The 19,430-nt window shown below is 42.0% G+C and overlaps 1 protein-coding gene across 2 annotated transcripts in view; it reads right to left on the bottom strand.

The window, feature by feature from the left end:
- Positions 1-306: 306 nt before the first annotated feature.
- EPS8L2 (EPS8 like 2) overlaps positions 307-19,430 on the bottom strand; it is a 115,848-nt gene continuing 96,724 nt past the window's right edge. For both annotated transcript variants that reach the window (XM_006019203.3, XM_025198551.1), the window contains 9 exons: positions 18,825-18,973; positions 18,411-18,537; positions 17,249-17,364; positions 13,145-13,256; positions 11,618-11,737; positions 8,654-8,795; positions 5,534-5,717; positions 4,479-4,611; positions 307-3,318 (listed from right to left, as the gene is read on the bottom strand). In XM_006019203.3, the coding sequence (XP_006019265.1) occupies positions 3,247-3,318; positions 4,479-4,611; positions 5,534-5,717; positions 8,654-8,795; positions 11,618-11,737; positions 13,145-13,256; positions 17,249-17,364; positions 18,411-18,537; positions 18,825-18,973 (1,155 nt within the window). In that variant the 3' untranslated portion in view covers positions 307-3,246. The remainder of the gene's footprint in view (positions 3,319-4,478; positions 4,612-5,533; positions 5,718-8,653; positions 8,796-11,617; positions 11,738-13,144; positions 13,257-17,248; positions 17,365-18,410; positions 18,538-18,824; positions 18,974-19,430) is intronic.

Genomic DNA, 19,430 nt, shown 5'->3' with positions numbered 1-19,430 from the left:
ATAGCACCATATTTAAAAACACAGTTTTCACCTCTCCACTGATCAGGAGCGAGAGCTGCAAGTGGGGCCCCTCCACCAATCAGGAGGGAGCATGGAGAAATCTGCCAGATTAAAGGAGCCACAGCGCACCCCACTTCTGCCATGAATTCAGTAGGTCCCTATTTTTTACAGTTCTGCTGTTGCTATACATCACCAGTCTCACACCAGTGAAATGTTCTGAAAAAGACAGCCTTTATGCTTGGCTGCTATGTTCTGTTATTTTCACACATATCCTCTAAGACACAGAAAGAGAGAGTGCTACATGTATAACTTAACTAGTTTAATAAATCTTATGCAGTGCATGGTTACATCGTTTTATTCTTAGTCCAATTACATTCATGTACAGTACATTATAGTTTTATCTGCAGACAGTACAAATATATCAGATGCATAGCTCAGTCATATGGAAATTTTAAAAAGAGACATCTGTCATGAGGTTGAATAAAGTTTTTATTTTAAAAGGTGCTTTCTTGGCTCTCAGCTTTGGCAACAATTCTTTGCAGAACTGTTGTTGAGTATTGCTAGTATATATCCAAATAGGGGAGATTTTTGTTTCTTTTATACACAAAGACCAAAAAATGGTGTTACGTTTCTTAGTGTCCTAGATATTTAACCTGCCTTCCTTAGACCACCCTTATTCCCCAGTATTGATGCTTGTTTCCCCTCCATCCCATCTGAGAGCAAATGGCTCTTCAACAGGATGATCCACTTCATTTCTCCCTCGGACAAACCAGCATCCTTTTTCAAGTTCCAACTAACATGGCAAGTATGTTGTCAGATGGAAAAGAACATTTTCCTCTCAATCTGATGCTATGTGTGCACTGATGAGTTTTCCTTCCTGTTGCTCTATCATACAGTTCCACTGGTGCTACAAAGGGCTGTCTGAAAGGCCTTTTTATATCATCCACTTGAAACATTTTAAAGAAAAAAATAATGCATCAGTGTCCTTTAATTTAGAAACCAATTCTCTGCATCCAGTCCTCCATGTTCAGCTGAATACAGTTCAGTATCATGAATCAAGGTGTGTTTGATTAAATATACAGGTGTGGACCCCACCTCTACAAACACATGCCTGGAACTCCCACTGCAGGCAGTGGGTCACTGGTCACTGTGCGAGATAAGCATGTGTACAAGCTTTTGTAGGAAAAGGGCCAGAATTTCCACTGGGGTTAACCAATGTTAACCTGCATAAATAAAAGAACACCTCAAAGTTACTACCATCTCAGACAGCAAGCAGTTCCCATCAATATGTTTGCCTTGCCCATTCCATCAGGCTGGTCTAAGAATAAACACATATGTCTATGATCTGTCAACTGAAAATATGCCAGTTTTGCTGTGCACAGTAAAATCCATGAGACAGACCCTATACTACAGGGGTGGCCATGAACGCTGCATGCCCCCAGAGGCTGGGGGGGTGGGCATAGCAACTGCCCGCAGGTGGTGTTGGCGGCGGAGGTGGGAGCTCCCGCGGGCAGGCACAACAGTGTCAGCAGCGGGGTGGGGGTGGCGAGCGCTGACTGGTGGTTGGTGACCACCCACAGATACCACCAGCAGTGTCAGCAGCAAGGGGGGGGAGGGGTGGAGAGTGGCGATCGCCTGCAGGTACCACCAGCAGCATCAGCGGCACTTTTGGCAGGGGTGCACCGCCAAGCTCAGGGGGTGCAGGTGCACCCGCATGCAACCCCTATGCATCGCCAATGCAGGTGGCCAACCCGCAGCTCTGGAGTCCAAACTTCCGAGTCTAAACTGAGTAATGTGCTTGCTGCAAGCAGTCGTGTCACGTGATGTGACATAATGGCTAAGGAAGCTGATCACTGTGTGCTTGTGCAAAGATTCAAGGAGATGCATATTAACTTCTGAAGCGGCTCCGGAGCCGCAGGTTGACCACTCCTGCTATACTTGTTCCAACTTTTTGAGTGTAAATTACAGCTGCACAATTACCAGATCTTACTACTTTCACTAGGCATCATGTCTTCATGCTTAAATCTTGAACACCATAGATGATGTAAGTGTTTATGATGGTATTAGGAAAAACAGAAATGACATATTAACAAAGGCACTGACCCGATTAAGTAGGTTTTCAGACTTGTTTTCAAAATATTTTTCATTTTTAAACAGCATATTATATGGCCTTTTCCACTTGCATTAAACTTCCTAGATGTTTACTGTTCAGATTGCTATTTACAAGATCATTATAATAACTTTAAAGCAGGGCCTGTGAGTGCATACATTGGGAAGGGTGTTGTGTGCGTTTTGGGTCAGGAGTATGTTTTATAGGCTTAACTTCTGATTGGTGAAGTCTTGGGTTTGGCAACACTGCAGTTTGCCAGTAGGGGATTTAGTCATTGCTGAAGATCCCTTAAGGTCTTATCCATGACTATCCACTGTGTAGACTGATGCAGTCAGACAGGACTTGCCATTGGAGATTTCAAATAATTTCAGGTTGGTACTTGTTCTGATCTTGCTAGTTAAAGCCCTTGTCTGCTTCTCAAAGAAAGCAACAGCCCTGTGTGTGTGCTTAAAGAGGAAGTCCCAGCCTACAATAGTTGCACTACACAGTAAAGTCATGTAATAACAGGCCCAGTCCTTACTTAAAATATTTTAAGGCCTTGAAAAGACACTGAGGTGGAACAGAAGAAGGAAACATAATTGCCACTGGATACGATACATTGCTTAATACATCTGTCACAAAAGGCAGTGTGGGGGAGGAGAGGAAGTGGGTGGGGGGAAAGGGCGTCTAGTCTTCTACTAGTCTGGTACAGACACTCTTAAGCATTGCTTGTTCTGAGCATTATTTCTAGTTGCCCTCTCCTTATCAGATCACTGGTGGACCATACAGCAGTACGTCACAGGCTCTGAGGGTGCATTGCTTGCTGAAATCCAGCCTTGTGCCGTTACATTCAGGATCACGTGAATGACTCTTGATCCTGCTCACGTTCTGGACTGCATGCACATAAAATTTCAGTATAAAATATATAGATATAAAAATAATACTTCATGCAATACTAAAATTTCTCTCCCAATGAAATAGCATCTTGGTGAGTGAGTATCCTCCTTAACAACAGTGTCCATGGAAGTGTTGCTTTGATGGCAATTACATTGCAAGGTGGTTGATCTCTGTCATCTCTTGTCTGGGTCAGGGCTCATTGCTCTTATTCCCTTTTTCTGTACTACTAGGACTAATAGCTGAAGAAAGCAGATAGAACTTTAAATTCCAGAATCAATTCTCTCCTGGCGACGTTTCATAATTTCCTGCAGCTCTGACTCCCCTCTGCTTTTCTGGAACAGAAGCAAAATGTAAAGATATCAATTCTTTTAAAAATACTTTCCACCCACATAAAAGTGATAGAAGTACTCAAGAAGAGCGCTTGTACACATTATAAGTTGTTTAAATGCACCTTACAAAACAGCTCCAGAAATTACTGTTTCGCTAGGTTAGTTGCATCTGAAAATACACGTTGACATCTTTTTATCATGGTAGATTTCGATTTGATCATGGATGTTTTAGGGCAGGTGTGGCCACCTTGCGACACAGGTGTCAAAGGGACATGGGTATCCTCTGTGTACGGCACATAGCAGGTTGGGCAAGGGACAAGCAGCACAGTGGCAGAGAGAACAAGGAGTAGAAATCAGAGCAGCAGATCAGGCAGGTAGCTCAGGGCATGAACCAGAACACAGCAGCAGCTTGGTCAGGGATCACAGAGCAGGTAGCAGAAAGGTGAGCAGGCGGATTAGGTAAGGAAAAGGGACTGGAGTGGCACTCCAGGAGAGCGTGGGGCTAATTTGTGCCATGCCTGCCAAAAAAGTTGGCCCCCATGAATTTAGGGACAGCATTCTTGCATTGGTGAAGGGGGTTGGATCAGATAACCCATGAGCTCCCTTTGAAACCCTATGCTTTTATGATTCTATCACTAAGATAATAAGGTAAATTCTTTCCTTGTTTTACTCCATTGAGATTTTTGCCTGTTGTTTCATAGTTGTAGTTTTCACAAGATTCTATTTCTCTTAGGCCAAGATATGTTATTACCACTTGTTGAATAAAACATGCTCTTAACATGCCTATTTAATGAAGCTCACTAATATTTGTGATCCTGATTGTTGTTTAGTTACAACAGTAGTCTTCAATCTTTTTATGGTGAAGATCACGTTTTGGTGCCCCCAGATCTACTGCCCGCCCCCATCTACCCAGTGTACTGCCCAGCCCCTGGCCCCCTCCTCCCTCGGACCCCGGACAAGCTGCTGGCCTCTGACCCCACTCATGCAGCCTGGCTTGGGCGGCAGGGGTTGTGGCTTAGCCCAGCCACGTGTGTCCTGCTGCTCCCAATCGTGGAGCCTCTGACAGACTGAGATCAGCTGTTAGAGGCTCCACAATCAACCAATCGATCAAGATCAACTGGTTGGTGACCACTGAGCTACAAGTTTTTGGGTCAGTGTCTTACCTCCAGGAAAGTTTTTTCCACTGTAATTTTACTATATACCCTCGCTCCTTCTTCTCCACACACTTTCTTCAGCTCATCCCTGTTCAGGGAGAAAAGCTGGGCTCCAGTCAGTATGCCAAGGTGTTCAACAGTCCTAGGAAAACACAAGTGGTATCATGACTGTTTTACATTAGGCTCACAAGGGATTGGGGAAAGAGACAAAGGAGATAAACCAGTAAATGTTTGTCTTATAGCAGGATACTATCCATTTAAAAAGCCACCAGGAAATTAGCCTTCTGGAACATGAGTATATTTCTATTTAAGAATATTATTGCTAAAAGTTAGTGGCTCCTGTTTGGTTTTTATATAGATGTTAATTACAATCTCAAGGAAAGAGGTGTTTGGGACTAATTCATCCTAGGTATGGGACCCCAGAATTCATAAATTCTAATCCCAGCTCCCCTATGGACCACCTCTGTAGTCTTCAACAAGTTACTCAAGGCCAAGTTTTTCAGGCTTGAAGATGCAAGGTTGGCACCTAGGATTTTCAAACTAACAGGCATTAGGAATGCATGTACCATTACAATTCTGGCCCTTAGTCCCTCTGAGCCCTTCCATAAATATTTTATTTAGTAAAGTGCTTCTGCGTTCTTAGCTGTAAGGTGTTCTCCTGTGACCCAACCCTGTCAGCAGGTGTCAGTCTTGCTGACTCCATTACAGGAGGCTTATTCTCTCCACCCTGCTTATGAGGATAGTGGAAGCGCTCTTCTGAAGAAAAGGTCTTGGCTCAACAGTCCTCAGGGAGGAACTTCAGGGAGAGCCACACCAGGGAAGAAGAGAAGGGCTGTAATTTGCATTGTTTGTTGTCTCTGAGTAATATAGGAGGAAGAAAAGAGTAACTTTCTGCTCTTTACTGGCTTCATGGGACATATCTGGATGTGGGTACAAACATGCATCTTGCTCACAAACTATATAAATTTATAAAAATAGGTCTTTCCATTCCAACAGAAGTTTCCCCCAGCTGCCCCTCTCTAATGAAGATTCAGTGCATCATCTAGCAACACGTGGAGATTTACCCTTTGCTGAATGATTTTGCTTCCAGCCAAGCTTTGACTTCTTCAGCGCTGGACTCGAATGTTAGGGGCACGAGAGCTTGTTGACTCTTCTCCACTCTGAAGTGTCTCTGGGGAGGCTGGATTTTAATATTTGTAATCTTCTTTAGTAGCTCATCATTCACCTCATCCATATGGTGAATCATTTCTAGAAAACAGAGTATGCTTTCAGATGACAAATTAGAGATGGGGGCCTGAAATTCTGTCCTAAATTGCAACCCATTGGACTCGGTGGAAGGAGGATCACATGATGTGTTAGTAAAAGTAGGGGCTGACTCTGCAGCTCCCTCATCTCTGTAAAAATACCTGAAAAACGTAGGAAATCTAGAAGCATGTTTAATGATGTGTTTTAACTTAAAGGACACCATTAAGTGCTTTGCTGGAGTCCGTAGCCATGACGTTTTGATCATGGAACCCACTCCAGGAACAACGTACAAAGGAAAAGCTAATTATACTACTCTCATTTTAGAAGTGCAGCAGATAGATGGTACAATCTGTAGGATTGTCATGTCCCACAGACCCTAAAGCTAGCAACTGCTTCTTTAAATTCCCTTTTCAGCTGTAGAAGTCTTCTCCCTGTCTGTTTTTAAAAGCTACATTTCTAAATACCTCTTCATAAGGATGAAGAGAATGAATCCAAAATAACAGCCAGATGCTCATCCTCATGGCAATTTTTTAATCTAGTCTTAGGTTTCAAACAGCTAGTTGTGGGTTTGAGTAGGGATATTGCCTCTTAAAATAATTAAGCCATTTAGTGGAGTGTTGCAAGTTATTCGGTGGAAGTGTTGTATACATGATACCTGGAGCTCTGTAATGCAACATCTTGGCCTAAATTCTACAATTCCAGCTGGACTAATTAGAGAATTTTAAAATAGCTTTTGGTGATGCTGAGAGAAGAGAGACAGCACACAGAGATCAGACTGCATCATGTAGCTGTCTGCTACCAGATCTGGATTAGGCAGTAATGATGAAGGGAATAAAACTCTAAATGCTCTATGTAGTGCTCTGCTGGGTGTAACTTGCCAACCTCCAAAAAAAATACCTGAAAGCTCTCTCTTTTGTATACTATGGCAGTGGCATTGGCATTGGTGTGAATTCACTGCTCATTGAACTGAAACATTATGTGGGATTTCTTGTTCACATAATGATGATCATTACTGAAGCTGTATAATTTCCAAAGGAAAAGAATCTTCTCCTTTATGGTGCAAAATTGCAAATTTTAAATGACTCCATTTAATAAATGCATATTTTAAGGGGCTGTTTTCAACTGAACAGTAATTTTCATAAGGTATGAGAGAACTTTTCTCACACACTGCAAACCAACTTGTTTTTAGCTTGTTGGAGCTTTCTTACTAGTAGGCCTTGTCAAGACATTCTTATTGAAAAGTGCTTGCCAACATTTAAAAAAAAAGAAGTAAAGTTTTACAAAAAAAAAGAATTGTTTTTGCTGGAAACTTATTAGGTGGATCAGGTTCATTACTATTATTGCTGGTGGGTTGGTGAACAGTACACAGGATCCCCTTCCTCCTTTATTCTTGAGATTTTAAAATATCAATCCTTTCCCCTGATTCTGAAGAGTTCAGGAGAGGGGTGCAGGTCATCAGAGAATAACGGATACTCTGTTTACCAGGGCACCCCTTGGGGTTACTAGAAACAACAGCCATAAACTGAAGGACAGCAGATTTAGATTGGACATCAGGACAAAATTCTTTACGGTGAGGGTTGCCAAAATATGGAATGGGCTTCTGAGCGAGGTGGTGCATTCCCCTACCTTGGAGGTGTTTAAAAGGAGATTAGACAAGCACCTGGCTGGGGTTACCTGACCCCAGCGCTCTTTCATGCGCAGAGCAAAGGGTTGGACTCAATGATCTAATAGGTCCCTTCTGACCCTAGAAATCTATGAAATATATGATGACAACTTAATGACATGCTTTTAGTTTAGCAGGATGCTAAGGAAGCCATATCCCTACCTACCCATGAACTAATGTAGTTGTAGAAGGAATGGTTCCATGTTGTGGCCATCAGGGGAGAGATTTCTAAGGCTCTTCTGAAACTATGTTAAGCAGTAATCTAGACAAGGGATTGGTGGTGACCAATAGAGCTGCAGGTCCAGTCTACTTTTAAAGTGATGGCTTTATACACGTATAAATCTATTATGCTTAAGTAAGATAGGAGGTGGTGTGGTTGGTTACTTAGCAATATCCACAAAACAGAAGGAATTGTTTTGTACATGGAGCACTACAGGTTTTGCATACTAGGGAATACATAAAGAACAACACTACAGAAAATAACCTTGATGGTCCAGACATAGCTATTGCAATGTATCGTTGGTGCCCCTGTGGGCACTGAGACACTTGAGCGGAGCGGGTTGAGACTGGGGCAAACAGAGAACACTCAGCTCAGTAGGAAAGAAGATGGCATTAAGCCACCTTTGTGCCCTCTGAATCCTTGGCTGGTTTTTTACCCAACACATGATTGAGAAGGCTGGAGTAGGCAAAGAGGCTGCTCTGTGGACTGTAGCCCTGCCTGATTTTCTGCCATACTGTGGGCCTGTCCCTGATATGCCTCCCTATGGCTGTTTTTATGGTATCCTACCTAGGGCAGCATTTGTATGGTGGGCCTCAGAAGGCAATTTTATGATTGTCTTCTGAAGTGTGTGCGCCAGGGGAACCCTTCCTCTGACCAGAACCTGGGATTATACAGTTCATGCCTGTTGCTCCAGCCCTTTTACATGCTATTAGGCAGCCAGGCTAGGATTGAGAAACCTCCCTCTCTCATGGGCTTATTTGGCATATTAATCCCTTGCCTGTGGATCTAGGTGCATAGCTGCAGGCAAGTATAAACAGTGACTGACTGATAGAAACAGTAGATGGATCACTCATTTTATAAGATTAAGAAATAGATGGAGAAATGTGTTAATGCTGAATGTGAATAAAGGAAAGGAAATACAAAAGAAAGCTTCTTAATGAAATCTAATTCCAGAATTACAATGTTGAGTTATTTGGACTGTGTAATGCACTATATAAAGTCAAATGTTCCTGTAGACAGTAACTTCTTTTGAGCAGTAAAAACCTAGGCACATACGTTCTTTGGCATCTGGAGAAGAGTTCCGGGCTAACATTTCACTTCCCCACTTATCACCAGCATAGCTGACAGGTAGTTTGTGAGTAGGACTGGAGGGCCCAATTCCTCTCGGACTCAAGTCACCTTTGTACTTCGGATTAGACTAAATGACAGGAAAGAAAAGATATTAAGTAACATATTTTTGTCACCATCATTCCTCATCCACCAATAGCAAAAAACAGTGAGCCAGGTCCTCAGCTGTTGTACATTGCCAAGCTCCGTTGAAGTCACTGTATAATTAGGTGGAACCGTACATGACAACTTTCCATATAATTCTGTGTTTTATACTATCAAGGTAAATAAAATCAAGGAACTCCGGAAGAAAGGATGCATGCATTCACCTATCTTCATCAGTAATGTAACTAAGGTGGGGGCTGCTGGGACAGCAGCACTGGGCACCAATCTGGGGTCAGGGGGCAGAGTGGGCGGGAAGCAGAAGAATAACAGCTACTGCCCCCACCCACACACTTGCACCAGCAGCACAGCAGCAGCTGAAAGTCGCTGCTGCCCTGGGTGTCCTGCTGCCTTGTTATGCCTCTGTCCTTGATTGCCAGCTTGTAACAGGTTGCTCAATAATCTCTCCTTGTATTGCCATTTAAGAACAAACTAAGACAGACTAGATACCAGTGGTGCTCAGCCTCCAACCTGTAGTTTGAATCCATCCCATGGGGCTATGTCATCTGGCCTCTAGTTCTCCACAGGTCCAGAAATTTGGAAGCAGTGGTGCTGTGTCAGCATTAATGGCTGTGGCCCTGGAAGCTAGGTCAATTAATGCTGCCACCACTCCCCCACTGCCAAATTTCCAGACCTGAATGGAGCCCTGCAGGCTGGATGAAATGGTACTGCATGCTGGATTGTGCCAGAGCATGGGATTAGGCTGTGGCTGAATCCAGTATGCAGGGTTGGCCGGTGCACTTAATCCCACTTACGGACTGACCTCACATACTAACTCCATGCTGAATCTACTCTGTGGACCAATCCTGCCTGTGGGATCTGATTTACAGACCCCCTCTATACTCCTAATTTTAAAATCAAATTTGTTTTTTTTTTGTAGCTTGACTCATGATGTTTGAATGCTTGGGTTGGCAACACTGAAATTGTTTCGTCTTCCTGCTTCCGTATCACCTTCCACTAATTTTAGAAAAAATCTCTAATTGTTTATGGTAGCTTGGCAGGAACCTTTCATCAGTACATGAAGCTTTCAGTGGCTTGACTGTGTAATTTCAGGGGAAGAAATCATCACACTTAAACCATCACATGTCAAGCTCTAAAGCATAAGAAATTCTGATGGCCAGCACTTCTGGGGGATGTAAAAGATAGACACAATTTGGGAATTTTGGATTACTTGCTGTCCAATAGCTCACCTATTATTTCTGTTACCTTATTTCCACCTGACCTTCTTGTTTATTTCATACACCTGGTATGTCTTTGGGGTCACAGACTATCATTTTGCTATGTATTTATATGTCACCTACCAAGATGGAGCCCTGAACTGGTTGCCCTTTAAGTATTACTGCAATCAAATGGTGAATCGTCATCATTAGTAATAATGGAAAGCAGAGCAGATGACAATGAGGGAATCTTGCCAGGAGATGATGTTAACTTGGGGTTAGACCATAGCACTAGGGAGCTGGAGAAGTTGGTTGTGTTTCCAGCTCTGCCTTGCTATGTGACCTTTTAGGCTCCAGACCTGTAGTAGATACTGACATATAAGTGCTTAGGTTTGCTACTGCAGAGTGCTGTTCATTCCTGAGACTACTCACAGCAGTAAATTGAAGCACTCACAGAACTGTTTGAAGAACTGCTGCCTTATTGTTAGAAGAGCTAAACACCCAAGCTCCACTTCAACTCAGTGGGAGCTGCTGGTACTCAGAACTCCTTGAAAATTCAGAGCCCTTAATCTTTCTCCTCCTTTCTCCTGTATAACAGTAACAGGCAAGGGATGATTATGACCCCACTCACTGCAGGATTACAAGTCTGTCTCTGTAAATGATTTTTGAGATCCTTGAAAGAAGCACTAAAGTTATGCAAAATGTTTGCAAATTAGTGCAAATTAGTTTATCCAGGAACAAAATACAAGGTCCAATTTTCTATTGCCTCACATTTACACAGTGAAAAGTGGGCATTGAACACTTGCAGAGCAGAGCAGTAGTGTTTTATACATACTCTACATTGGTATAATTGAGAGCACACAGTTCATAGCAACAATGACTCAGGCCCACTATCTTTTATTGAGCAAGCAGTACTGCTGGTAGGATTTTCCTGGAGGTGGAGGGCATGTATTTGGAAAAACAAAGAAACAAAAAGGTTTTACATAAAGCAGAAAAATCCTGTATCAGGCTAGAAGCCAGTCTTCTAGCAACTGGGCGTGGTGGAGCTGTGCTTCTAACAAGTGCCCAGAAGCTGTTTTGAGAGCTGTCTGGATTTTCCAAGCCTAGATATGGGCCTTTATTGTGCAACTCAGGCTGACTGTGCCCTGCTTTGACATCAAAATAGGTGGGGACAGTCGTTTACACCTGCACCTTGAATGGCAATTAACTCCTATTAGCCTCAGTTCTTCATAGGTACCTAGGGTGAGACCATGGGTGAAACCTCTGTAGGATTCCAGAATAAAAGGGGTTTTTTTTGAGGAGCAGGAGGGTATATTTAGTTCTGTTTTAGCCTCAGTTTCATCATCACATCACCTACACTAGCCTTGTGAGATATCTAAGTTGTTAAAGCCCTAGTTTATAGTGCTCAGGTGAGACCCCTTCACCCTGTCACAGTGCTATAAAGTTATGGGAGGAAGAAAGTTTATGCAGCTGGGAAAAGTTGCCTTAGTTATTAAGTCTACAGGGTAGGTAGGTTGATTTGTTTCTGGTGATGGCTGAAGGCAGTTCTCAGAGACCAGTTACACACCACAGCTGATTACCAGTTAAACATCACCTGATTATAGAGCTCTTCCATATCTTCCAGTTTCACCACATCCAGGATGTTATATGGGACATAGCCAGCCTGCCCACTCCGGTTTAGCAATCTCCACCACTGCTTATCATCTTCCAAGACCTGTGAGAGCAAAAGTAATTTAGCCCTTGAGAACACCATGCATTCATGGCATGTACTAGGTAATGAAATCTCTTGTTCTCGCATGAAAGAAAACATGCTGCCCTGTGGTATCCCATAGAAAAATGCAGGAGAGACAAGAAAACTGCAATGGAGTCATATGGTGCCAAATTCAAATGCAACATTGACAAATCCTCCCTGAAAAGGGTCAACAAAATGTTTGTGGAATAGTGGCTTATTGGGGAGCAACTCTTAGTGAAAATGCATCAACCTGTGGCCTTAGGAACTCCTGCCAGTTCCTGCTTAATTTGCCTGTTGATTTTTAAACCTGTAGTCAGTGAAAGAGCTCATAGTGCCCTGTAATTCCTTTTGCATAAAAAAGAGGCTGTTCAAAATGAATCCTGTCAATTGGACAAAAGCTACCTGCAGGATTTTCATACAACTTGTTTATAACCCATCCATTACTTAAACAGGATGCAGGAAAGATGGTGTTTTGTTATCAGGGTATCTTCCACTGCACATTATTACTTGTTTCTTCTTGCATGCCTGTTCTGTTTTGAGCTCTGATTAAAAAAAAAAAAATAGTCCTGTTCTATTGGAAGAAAACTATCCTTAACGCAAAGATTTTTGTCCCGTGCGTCAAATGCTTTGATGTTTATTTCTATTCAGATTTAAATATACCATATTTACCCAAATCCAAGATGACTTCGAATTTAAGAAGACCCTCCCCCCAATAATTAGATTCTATATGTGGAAAATTGTAAATTAATTCTAATGGGGTGGATGGCGGAGCAAGGGGTGGGAGTGCAGGCTGCAGGTTTCCATCTCTTCTGCAGTCTTCCCTGTTACTCTCCCCTCCCCTGCCAAACAAGCCAGCACAGCCTAGGGTAGGTGGCACCTCAGCTCTGGCTTCAGCCATGAGCCTGACAGTCTACACACTCTCCATTTTTGTTATCACAATATTTATGCAAATGTGTAAGTATTTTGCATCCCTATTTAATAGAAGCTTTTTTTTAATGGACACTGGCTACTGCAGTGAGAAAAGCTAATGCTAAAATCAAGTCTGTGTTACATTTCAGGGGAAAATAGTTTCTCAACTGATTATTACAGGGAAGTCTGAAACAATAAAAATAAAACTCAGTTTGTCATTAAACAGCATAGCATGATGACTTGGTTTCCTTAATACTTGCTGCTATGTTAAAACAACATAGCCATCAAATCTCAAGGACGCTTGGATCCTGAACTCCTGAAAAAAATTCTACTCTTACTTGGACTTAAAGCTTTCTCTTCAAAGGAAATGTTGTGTCATCATTCAGAACTCGTAGGTGAAAATTATTTGGTGTTTGCCAAGTGGTATATCTTTTTCTCCTTTCCAAGATAAAGGATTGACTCCCAAGTTTATTTATTTACCTCCAGGATTTCATCCTTCATCACAGAGAGTTCATTGGCATTTCGAGCAGTGAAATCATAGCGGATTTTGGCATATCTCTTTGGTGCAGCCATCCCCTGTGCCTCAAAATTCCTTCAAAAGAAAAAAATAGTTTATAATTAGGGTTTCTATGATAACCAAGGGGCTGGAGAAAGTGATACTTATAATGATTATGTTAATGTGCAAGGTTTAAAAGGCCTCTGGCAGACATTATTTTTGTCAAGCATTATATGTGAGTATCACATGACAAATAATAACATGCCAGATGTTAACAAGCTTATTCCAGGTTAATAATCACGGATCAGCCTTAAAGACGTTGCTTGTTGAACAGCATAGTTCCACCATAATTTTAATGTGTAACCAGTTGCCATGTTACCATTTTTTTTGCTCAACAGTTTCATATAACATGCAACAAACACAATGTCTGCCAGGAGCCAGAGATGGCAGGTTTTCAGTGATGCAGTGGCCCTAGACCCCAAATTTTTGCTTAGTTCTGATCCTGAATTGTACAGCATTGAATGCATTTTAGTAAAACATCCTGTAGAAAGGCAGGAAAGGCTCTCCAGTCAATGATCAGTGTCATGCTTTGAGCACCATGAGGTTGATGCCATGAAAACTGTATAAAAAAAAAGGCAGTGTTAGTCTTCACTTAGCAGCTTCATAATGAAGTGAGGATTGAGGAAAAGATTAGGAGACAAAAATAAAAATGCAAATAAAAAAAGTAAATGTTAATTTACTATACTTGACACAGAATTAGAGTAGCCAGCAAGTCAGAATGTGCCAGCAGTTTATAGTGACAGCTTGAGTAGACTGAATAAGCCTGATATTCCAGCAGACTGGCTCATGAAGAACAACCGTGTATACTTGTATAAAATAGGTGTGAAACACTAGCACTCTTCCCAACATGCCAAAGCAATGGAAAAATGGGCTACATGAGAAGGCTGAGAGGGGACCTGGTGGCTGTCTATAAACTTACCAGGGGGGACCAGCAGGGAATGGGAGAGACCCTGTTCCCCCGAGCACCTCAGTGTAACAAGGAATAACGGCCATAAATTGTTTGAGAGTAGGTTCAGGCTGGACGTTAGAAAGCACTACTTCACAGTCAGGGCGGCTAGGATCTGGAACCAACTTGCAAGGGAAGTGGTGCTGGCTCCTACCCTGGGGGTCTTTAAGAGGAGGCTGGATGAACACCTTGCTGGGCTCATATGAGCCCAGTATTCTCTCCTGCCCAGGGCAGGGGGTCGGACTTGAAGATCTACTTAGGTCCCTTCTGACCCTACACCTATGAATCTATGTTTTGAGGAAGGGAAAGTCATGTGTCACAAAGTAGCATAAATAAATTGAACTAACTGAGAATTTTTTACATTTTTTTAAAATCAGGAAATGAGGATTCATCAAACCCAGAAATGTTCTCTTGAGAAAAGGTAAGTTCTGATGAATTTGCTTAATTCAAAATATTTTGAAAAAAGTTTGGATTTGTTGAAACATTTCATTTTGGCACTTCCAAGGCAAAGAATTCTAGTCATTGATTTTGAAATAATTTTTTTTTTCCAGTTTGAAATATAAGGGGAGGGAGGGAGAAAGGAAGAAATTGAAATTTGTTTTACATATTTTATTTTTTGGTTTCTGAAGATTGTCTAGACTTCAAGCTTTTATCCCCATTCAGAGTGGATTTATTTTCTATTGGCATCTCAAGCAGTTTCTATCAATTTGTATAAAAATAATGGCTTGAATTAGGGACATAATTTTTCTATGGACCTTCTTGCTCATGACTTACAACCAGCATGGTTGTAACAGAGCAGAAAACTTCCTCCTATCAGCAAGCATACCTTGACAGCAAGAATAGAAATAGCAGGATGGAGTTTCATCCAAAGAAGTAACACTGCTTGACACCAAACTGGATGTAACTATGAATAAAGGCAGAACAGAGGGGAATGTGGCTCAGCTTTGCTAGTGGCATCTGCATGTTACTTCAGCATTGTATACCTGGATTGTACTGTCATATTTCTGTTCCCTTTAAGACATGTATGCCATGCCTGTTATTTTGAGGAAAGGATTATTACTGGACACAATGTAAGGTGCATTTTCCTCACATTCCTAACTTACAATTGCCTTATTGCCTGCATGTTCTTCCAGAAACACATCTTGTGTGGTTCTTTTTCTCCCCATCATGTGGTTAAAAAGGATCCTTTTAGCAGGTTATCAACAAAAAGCTGAGGGGCTTGCTTTGAGTATACAAAGATAATGGCTTTTAACACAGATTGATCTATGTCATGTTTTATTTGAGCAATAGCCCCCAAAAAGCCAGCTCTGAGGTTGGTCTATAGTCTTCCTGGTTTGTAGGAATTTATGTTCTAGGCAATAAACTGTTACAGTCATGTCCATTACATAAGGAGCAAGTGTGTGTCAACTAGAGTTAGAATGAACTGACACACAACGAACAGGAAAGGGCGAGTAACTTTTCCGACCAACTGCCGTGAAGGCAAGATAAGGAAGGAATATGCATAAAACAGATGGAAGTAGAGAAATAGAAGGACAGTGACATAGAAAAACAGTGAAACTTCTTTGCAAGCAATTTTATTGTTAAAGGAACTAAAATTTTATAAAAACATGCTCTATGTCTCTTTTTTGAGAGAACCCTGTTAGACTTTGACAAGTCACTGTGACAGCAATGAAATATACTAAAGAATAAAAATAATTTATTTGTGCACTTATAATTGGTAATACACCTCTCCCTTTCCTGAAACCAAATGGCCTCTCCCCTATAAAGCAGATCATTTCCCACCCTGTCTAAAGATGGTTGAACGCTCAAACCAAAAGTGTTGTGCTCTTCAGTCTATCTAGAGGAGAGGTAATCAACAATCAACTCAAAACTCAAGCTAATCAACATGATTGTACATATCGACACACTACCAACATCTATTCTAGGATGCAAGGCAAACATTTGTGGCTGATTGTTGACTGTTCAAACTAACAAATGTGAATGCATTGGTTGACAGGCAGTCAATTAACATGGATTTAAAAAATAATCCCTAAATGTAGATATTTTCTGATTTTACCTGGGGCAAATCCAAATGGGATTTATGGGATGTAATCAAGACCAGAATTTGTGACTGATTATTTTAAATTGCTTGCATTTTGTAGTATGTATATGCCCCAATGAGGCACTGATATTCACTTCTTGTTGTAAAGACTGGTGATTTGGTGGCGGGGATAATTTCCTCACCTTGCTGAGGTGAATTGGCTTGGGGAGTTTAAGGGTGAAATCACCCTGTTGGATACTGCAATTACCATTGTGTAAGTCTTTTGGTGCAAGACTCCTGCCTGAGTAGGAGTCATCTTATATGCATGAAAGCAGGTAATTATGGCCTGTGCTCAAGTGGTTGGAGATAGCTTTTCATCAGACTGGTTTCGTAGAGCAGCAGAAAGAAGATTTAAATTGTGAAAAGTAGTTTTACTACTCAGTGTGTACTCTGCCTTTACAAGTGTTCTACTTTGTACGTGTGGGTTCAAAGGTAGGGGATGAATGGAGAAGGAACAAACTAACTTTTCTAGCAGTATAGTTGTTTCAGGGGAGGAAGCTTTTCTAATCAGCTGGGCAGTATATCTGATGAGCTCCAGGCAATCAGAGAAGCAGTATCCTTTGGCATAACAAAATATAGCCCACAGCTGCATGGTTTATTCTTCTCTTGGCAACCCATTGTGAATTAGGTGAGTTAGAAACTATCCAGACACAGATGATCCAGGTTCTACCGTGCATGCCAGCTCCCTAATACTAGTCTGATGGCCTGATATTCAGAGGCAGGAAAATATGAACTGACTGATAAAATTAGCTAAGATTTCTGCCTCACGAAGAAAACCACTTGAATATAACCCGTTTCATCTTGTTTGCTAATTATAGTGCCCAGAAGGTAGATAGTACTTCTTGACTGATATGTGACTTCTAGACAAAAAACTCAACTTAATGGACAGCCAAAAAAGCTGAGAAGAGTCTAGTATCTCAGTAGTAGTGGTACTGCATTAGACTGGTATCTAGAAGATCAGGAGTCTATTGCGCTATGTGCATGGGTGGCTAGTAGATTTACCTATTTACATGTTGAGTAACACCCTGTTTAAAGGCATCCACAGCTTGTGTTGCATCAGCTGACTGGCCACGCTTGAGGGAGGAGTTACGATAGGGGTATCCATTGGCTGATGATAGCTGGAAAGGTAAAATGGAGTCAAAGTGTTACTACTGTTTCCCTATCAGAGACTGGAGACAACAACAACAGCTAGAGTACATCTAGATCCTTTAAATCAAGGTTGGACTTCTTAAGAGATGGTCAAGATGGACCTATTATGTCTGACTTACATCACAGAGAGGAGTAATTCCCTCAATTCAAGGAATTTCTGGGTGATGCACTATTGCTTGTTATACACAACTTGAGACTAGATAATCCTAATGGTCCCTTTTGGCTTTCAAAACCATGAATCTGCAATTTTGTCTTTCTACAAATCATTTCGGTCTGCGAGAACAAAATATGCTCTCTATCAACCCACTTCCTGTATTTCAGACCCCACCCAAAACCTCACCATAGTTCAGTTATGGCAACCCAGATTTAGGATAGCGGGGGTGGCATCATCATCCTTGTATTATGCATGGATTCCCGACCCTCACCAGGACAGGTTTAGTTTCTGTAGGCAGTTGGGGTTCTGGATTTAAATCCTTGTTACTGATGGGCTCATTTGTTACAGTTAGATGACATCTCTAGCTAGTGCCTCTTACTTTTGGGAAAAGCCACAACTAACATCAGATAGTAACAGGGCAAGCCTGGATAACAGCACCCAAGACTGGTGTGTGACTTATGCCTCTGCTCTGTAAAGTGTCTTAGGGTATAAGATATAGTACATGTAGAAGAGATTTAGGAACTTGGGTTCTAATCTTGGCCAGGCCAATGACTTTTGTATCTGATCTCCAATTTAATACTGGTGTAACTCTACTGAATGTTGTAGCATTTCAGTGTGTACCAGACTGGGGACACAAACTCCAGTGTTACTCATAATAGGTCAAAGGAATCTCATGGTCTGAACCAGCCCTGCTGAAAAACGGTAAGGAACTTGTCGCTACCCTGGCACTTGTAGGTGAGGTAAGCTTTGAAGTACAGGGCCAGCATTTATAAATGTGTGTGTATCTCCATGTTTCAGCAAAGGTTTAACTTTTCTAAGGAGGTTAGTAGGGAAAAAAGATGACAGGGGCACAAGATTTACCTCTTCTTGTAGGTGTCCAATGTCTATTTCCCAAGGGGCTCCACGAAAGATTTCCACAGGGGGCTCCCATCCATTGCGGAACTTTGGGATGTAGCTTGGGACATTGGCTTCTCGAGGCCATTCTGCCCTGGGAACACAGGAATAGAAAAAGCAAGACCCACAAGTTAATGTCTTCCAGTGTCCAAGCCACCAGCCCCCTGCAGGTGGTGAGCTCATTTACAGCAGTGCCAGATGGGGGCGAAATGCTACTGCTTTACTCTGAACTGGTGCCAATGAGTATAGAAGGTGGCAGGCAAGAGGGTGTCAGGCCCTTCCTTCCTTTATTTATTCCCTGCCCTATTCAGTAGGGCCGTTAAACAGAAACACCCCTATGACTTGTTTGGGAATCTGCAGTCACCCCAGACTTGCTCTTACCTGGATCTGGTCCATGTCTCTCCTAGGGACTCCCAGAGTGTCATCTCTTTTAGTGTCAGGTTTGCCTTCAGGAAATCTGTGGTGTCTTTAGATAGAAGTGGGCTAAGGACTGACCTGGCAAGGTCAGGGCCACCACAGGTATTGACAATCTATGTGACCAAGGAAAGAATGCCAGTTAGAGACTTTGCAGGACAGTAGTGTCTGGAGGCCAACAAAAGTATTAAAGAAACTGAAAATGGGAAAGATTCAGAGCTCGAGAGCTAGAGGCAGTGAGCACCCTCCACCTCCAAAGGAAACCACAGGGATGTAGATGTGGTCAGCACCTCTAAAACCAGGCCACTACAGTCAGATGCAGGCCAACATTTTAAAGAGTCTGTTGGCAGCTGCAGTTCTTTGCATCTCAGACTTTGTAGAGAATAGTGCCATTTCATAGAAATATAGGAACTGCCCTCTGGGTTATTCCCCCTGGATCAGACCAGTAATCCATCTAATCTTGTATCCTGTCCTTGTCAGTGCCCATTTCTTGAACTGCCCCAGGAATATAAACATGAGGATCAGCTGCTATCTCTAGCTCTTTTTAAAAACAGGGAATCTTCAGTACAAATA

The sequence above is a fragment of the Alligator sinensis genome, unplaced genomic scaffold (genome assembly GCF_000455745.1).
Source record: "Alligator sinensis unplaced genomic scaffold, ASM45574v1 scaffold907_1, whole genome shotgun sequence".
In the NCBI taxonomy this organism is placed as follows: domain Eukaryota; kingdom Metazoa; phylum Chordata; order Crocodylia; family Alligatoridae; genus Alligator; species Alligator sinensis.
This window is presented reverse-complemented; position numbering and strand designations above follow the sequence as displayed.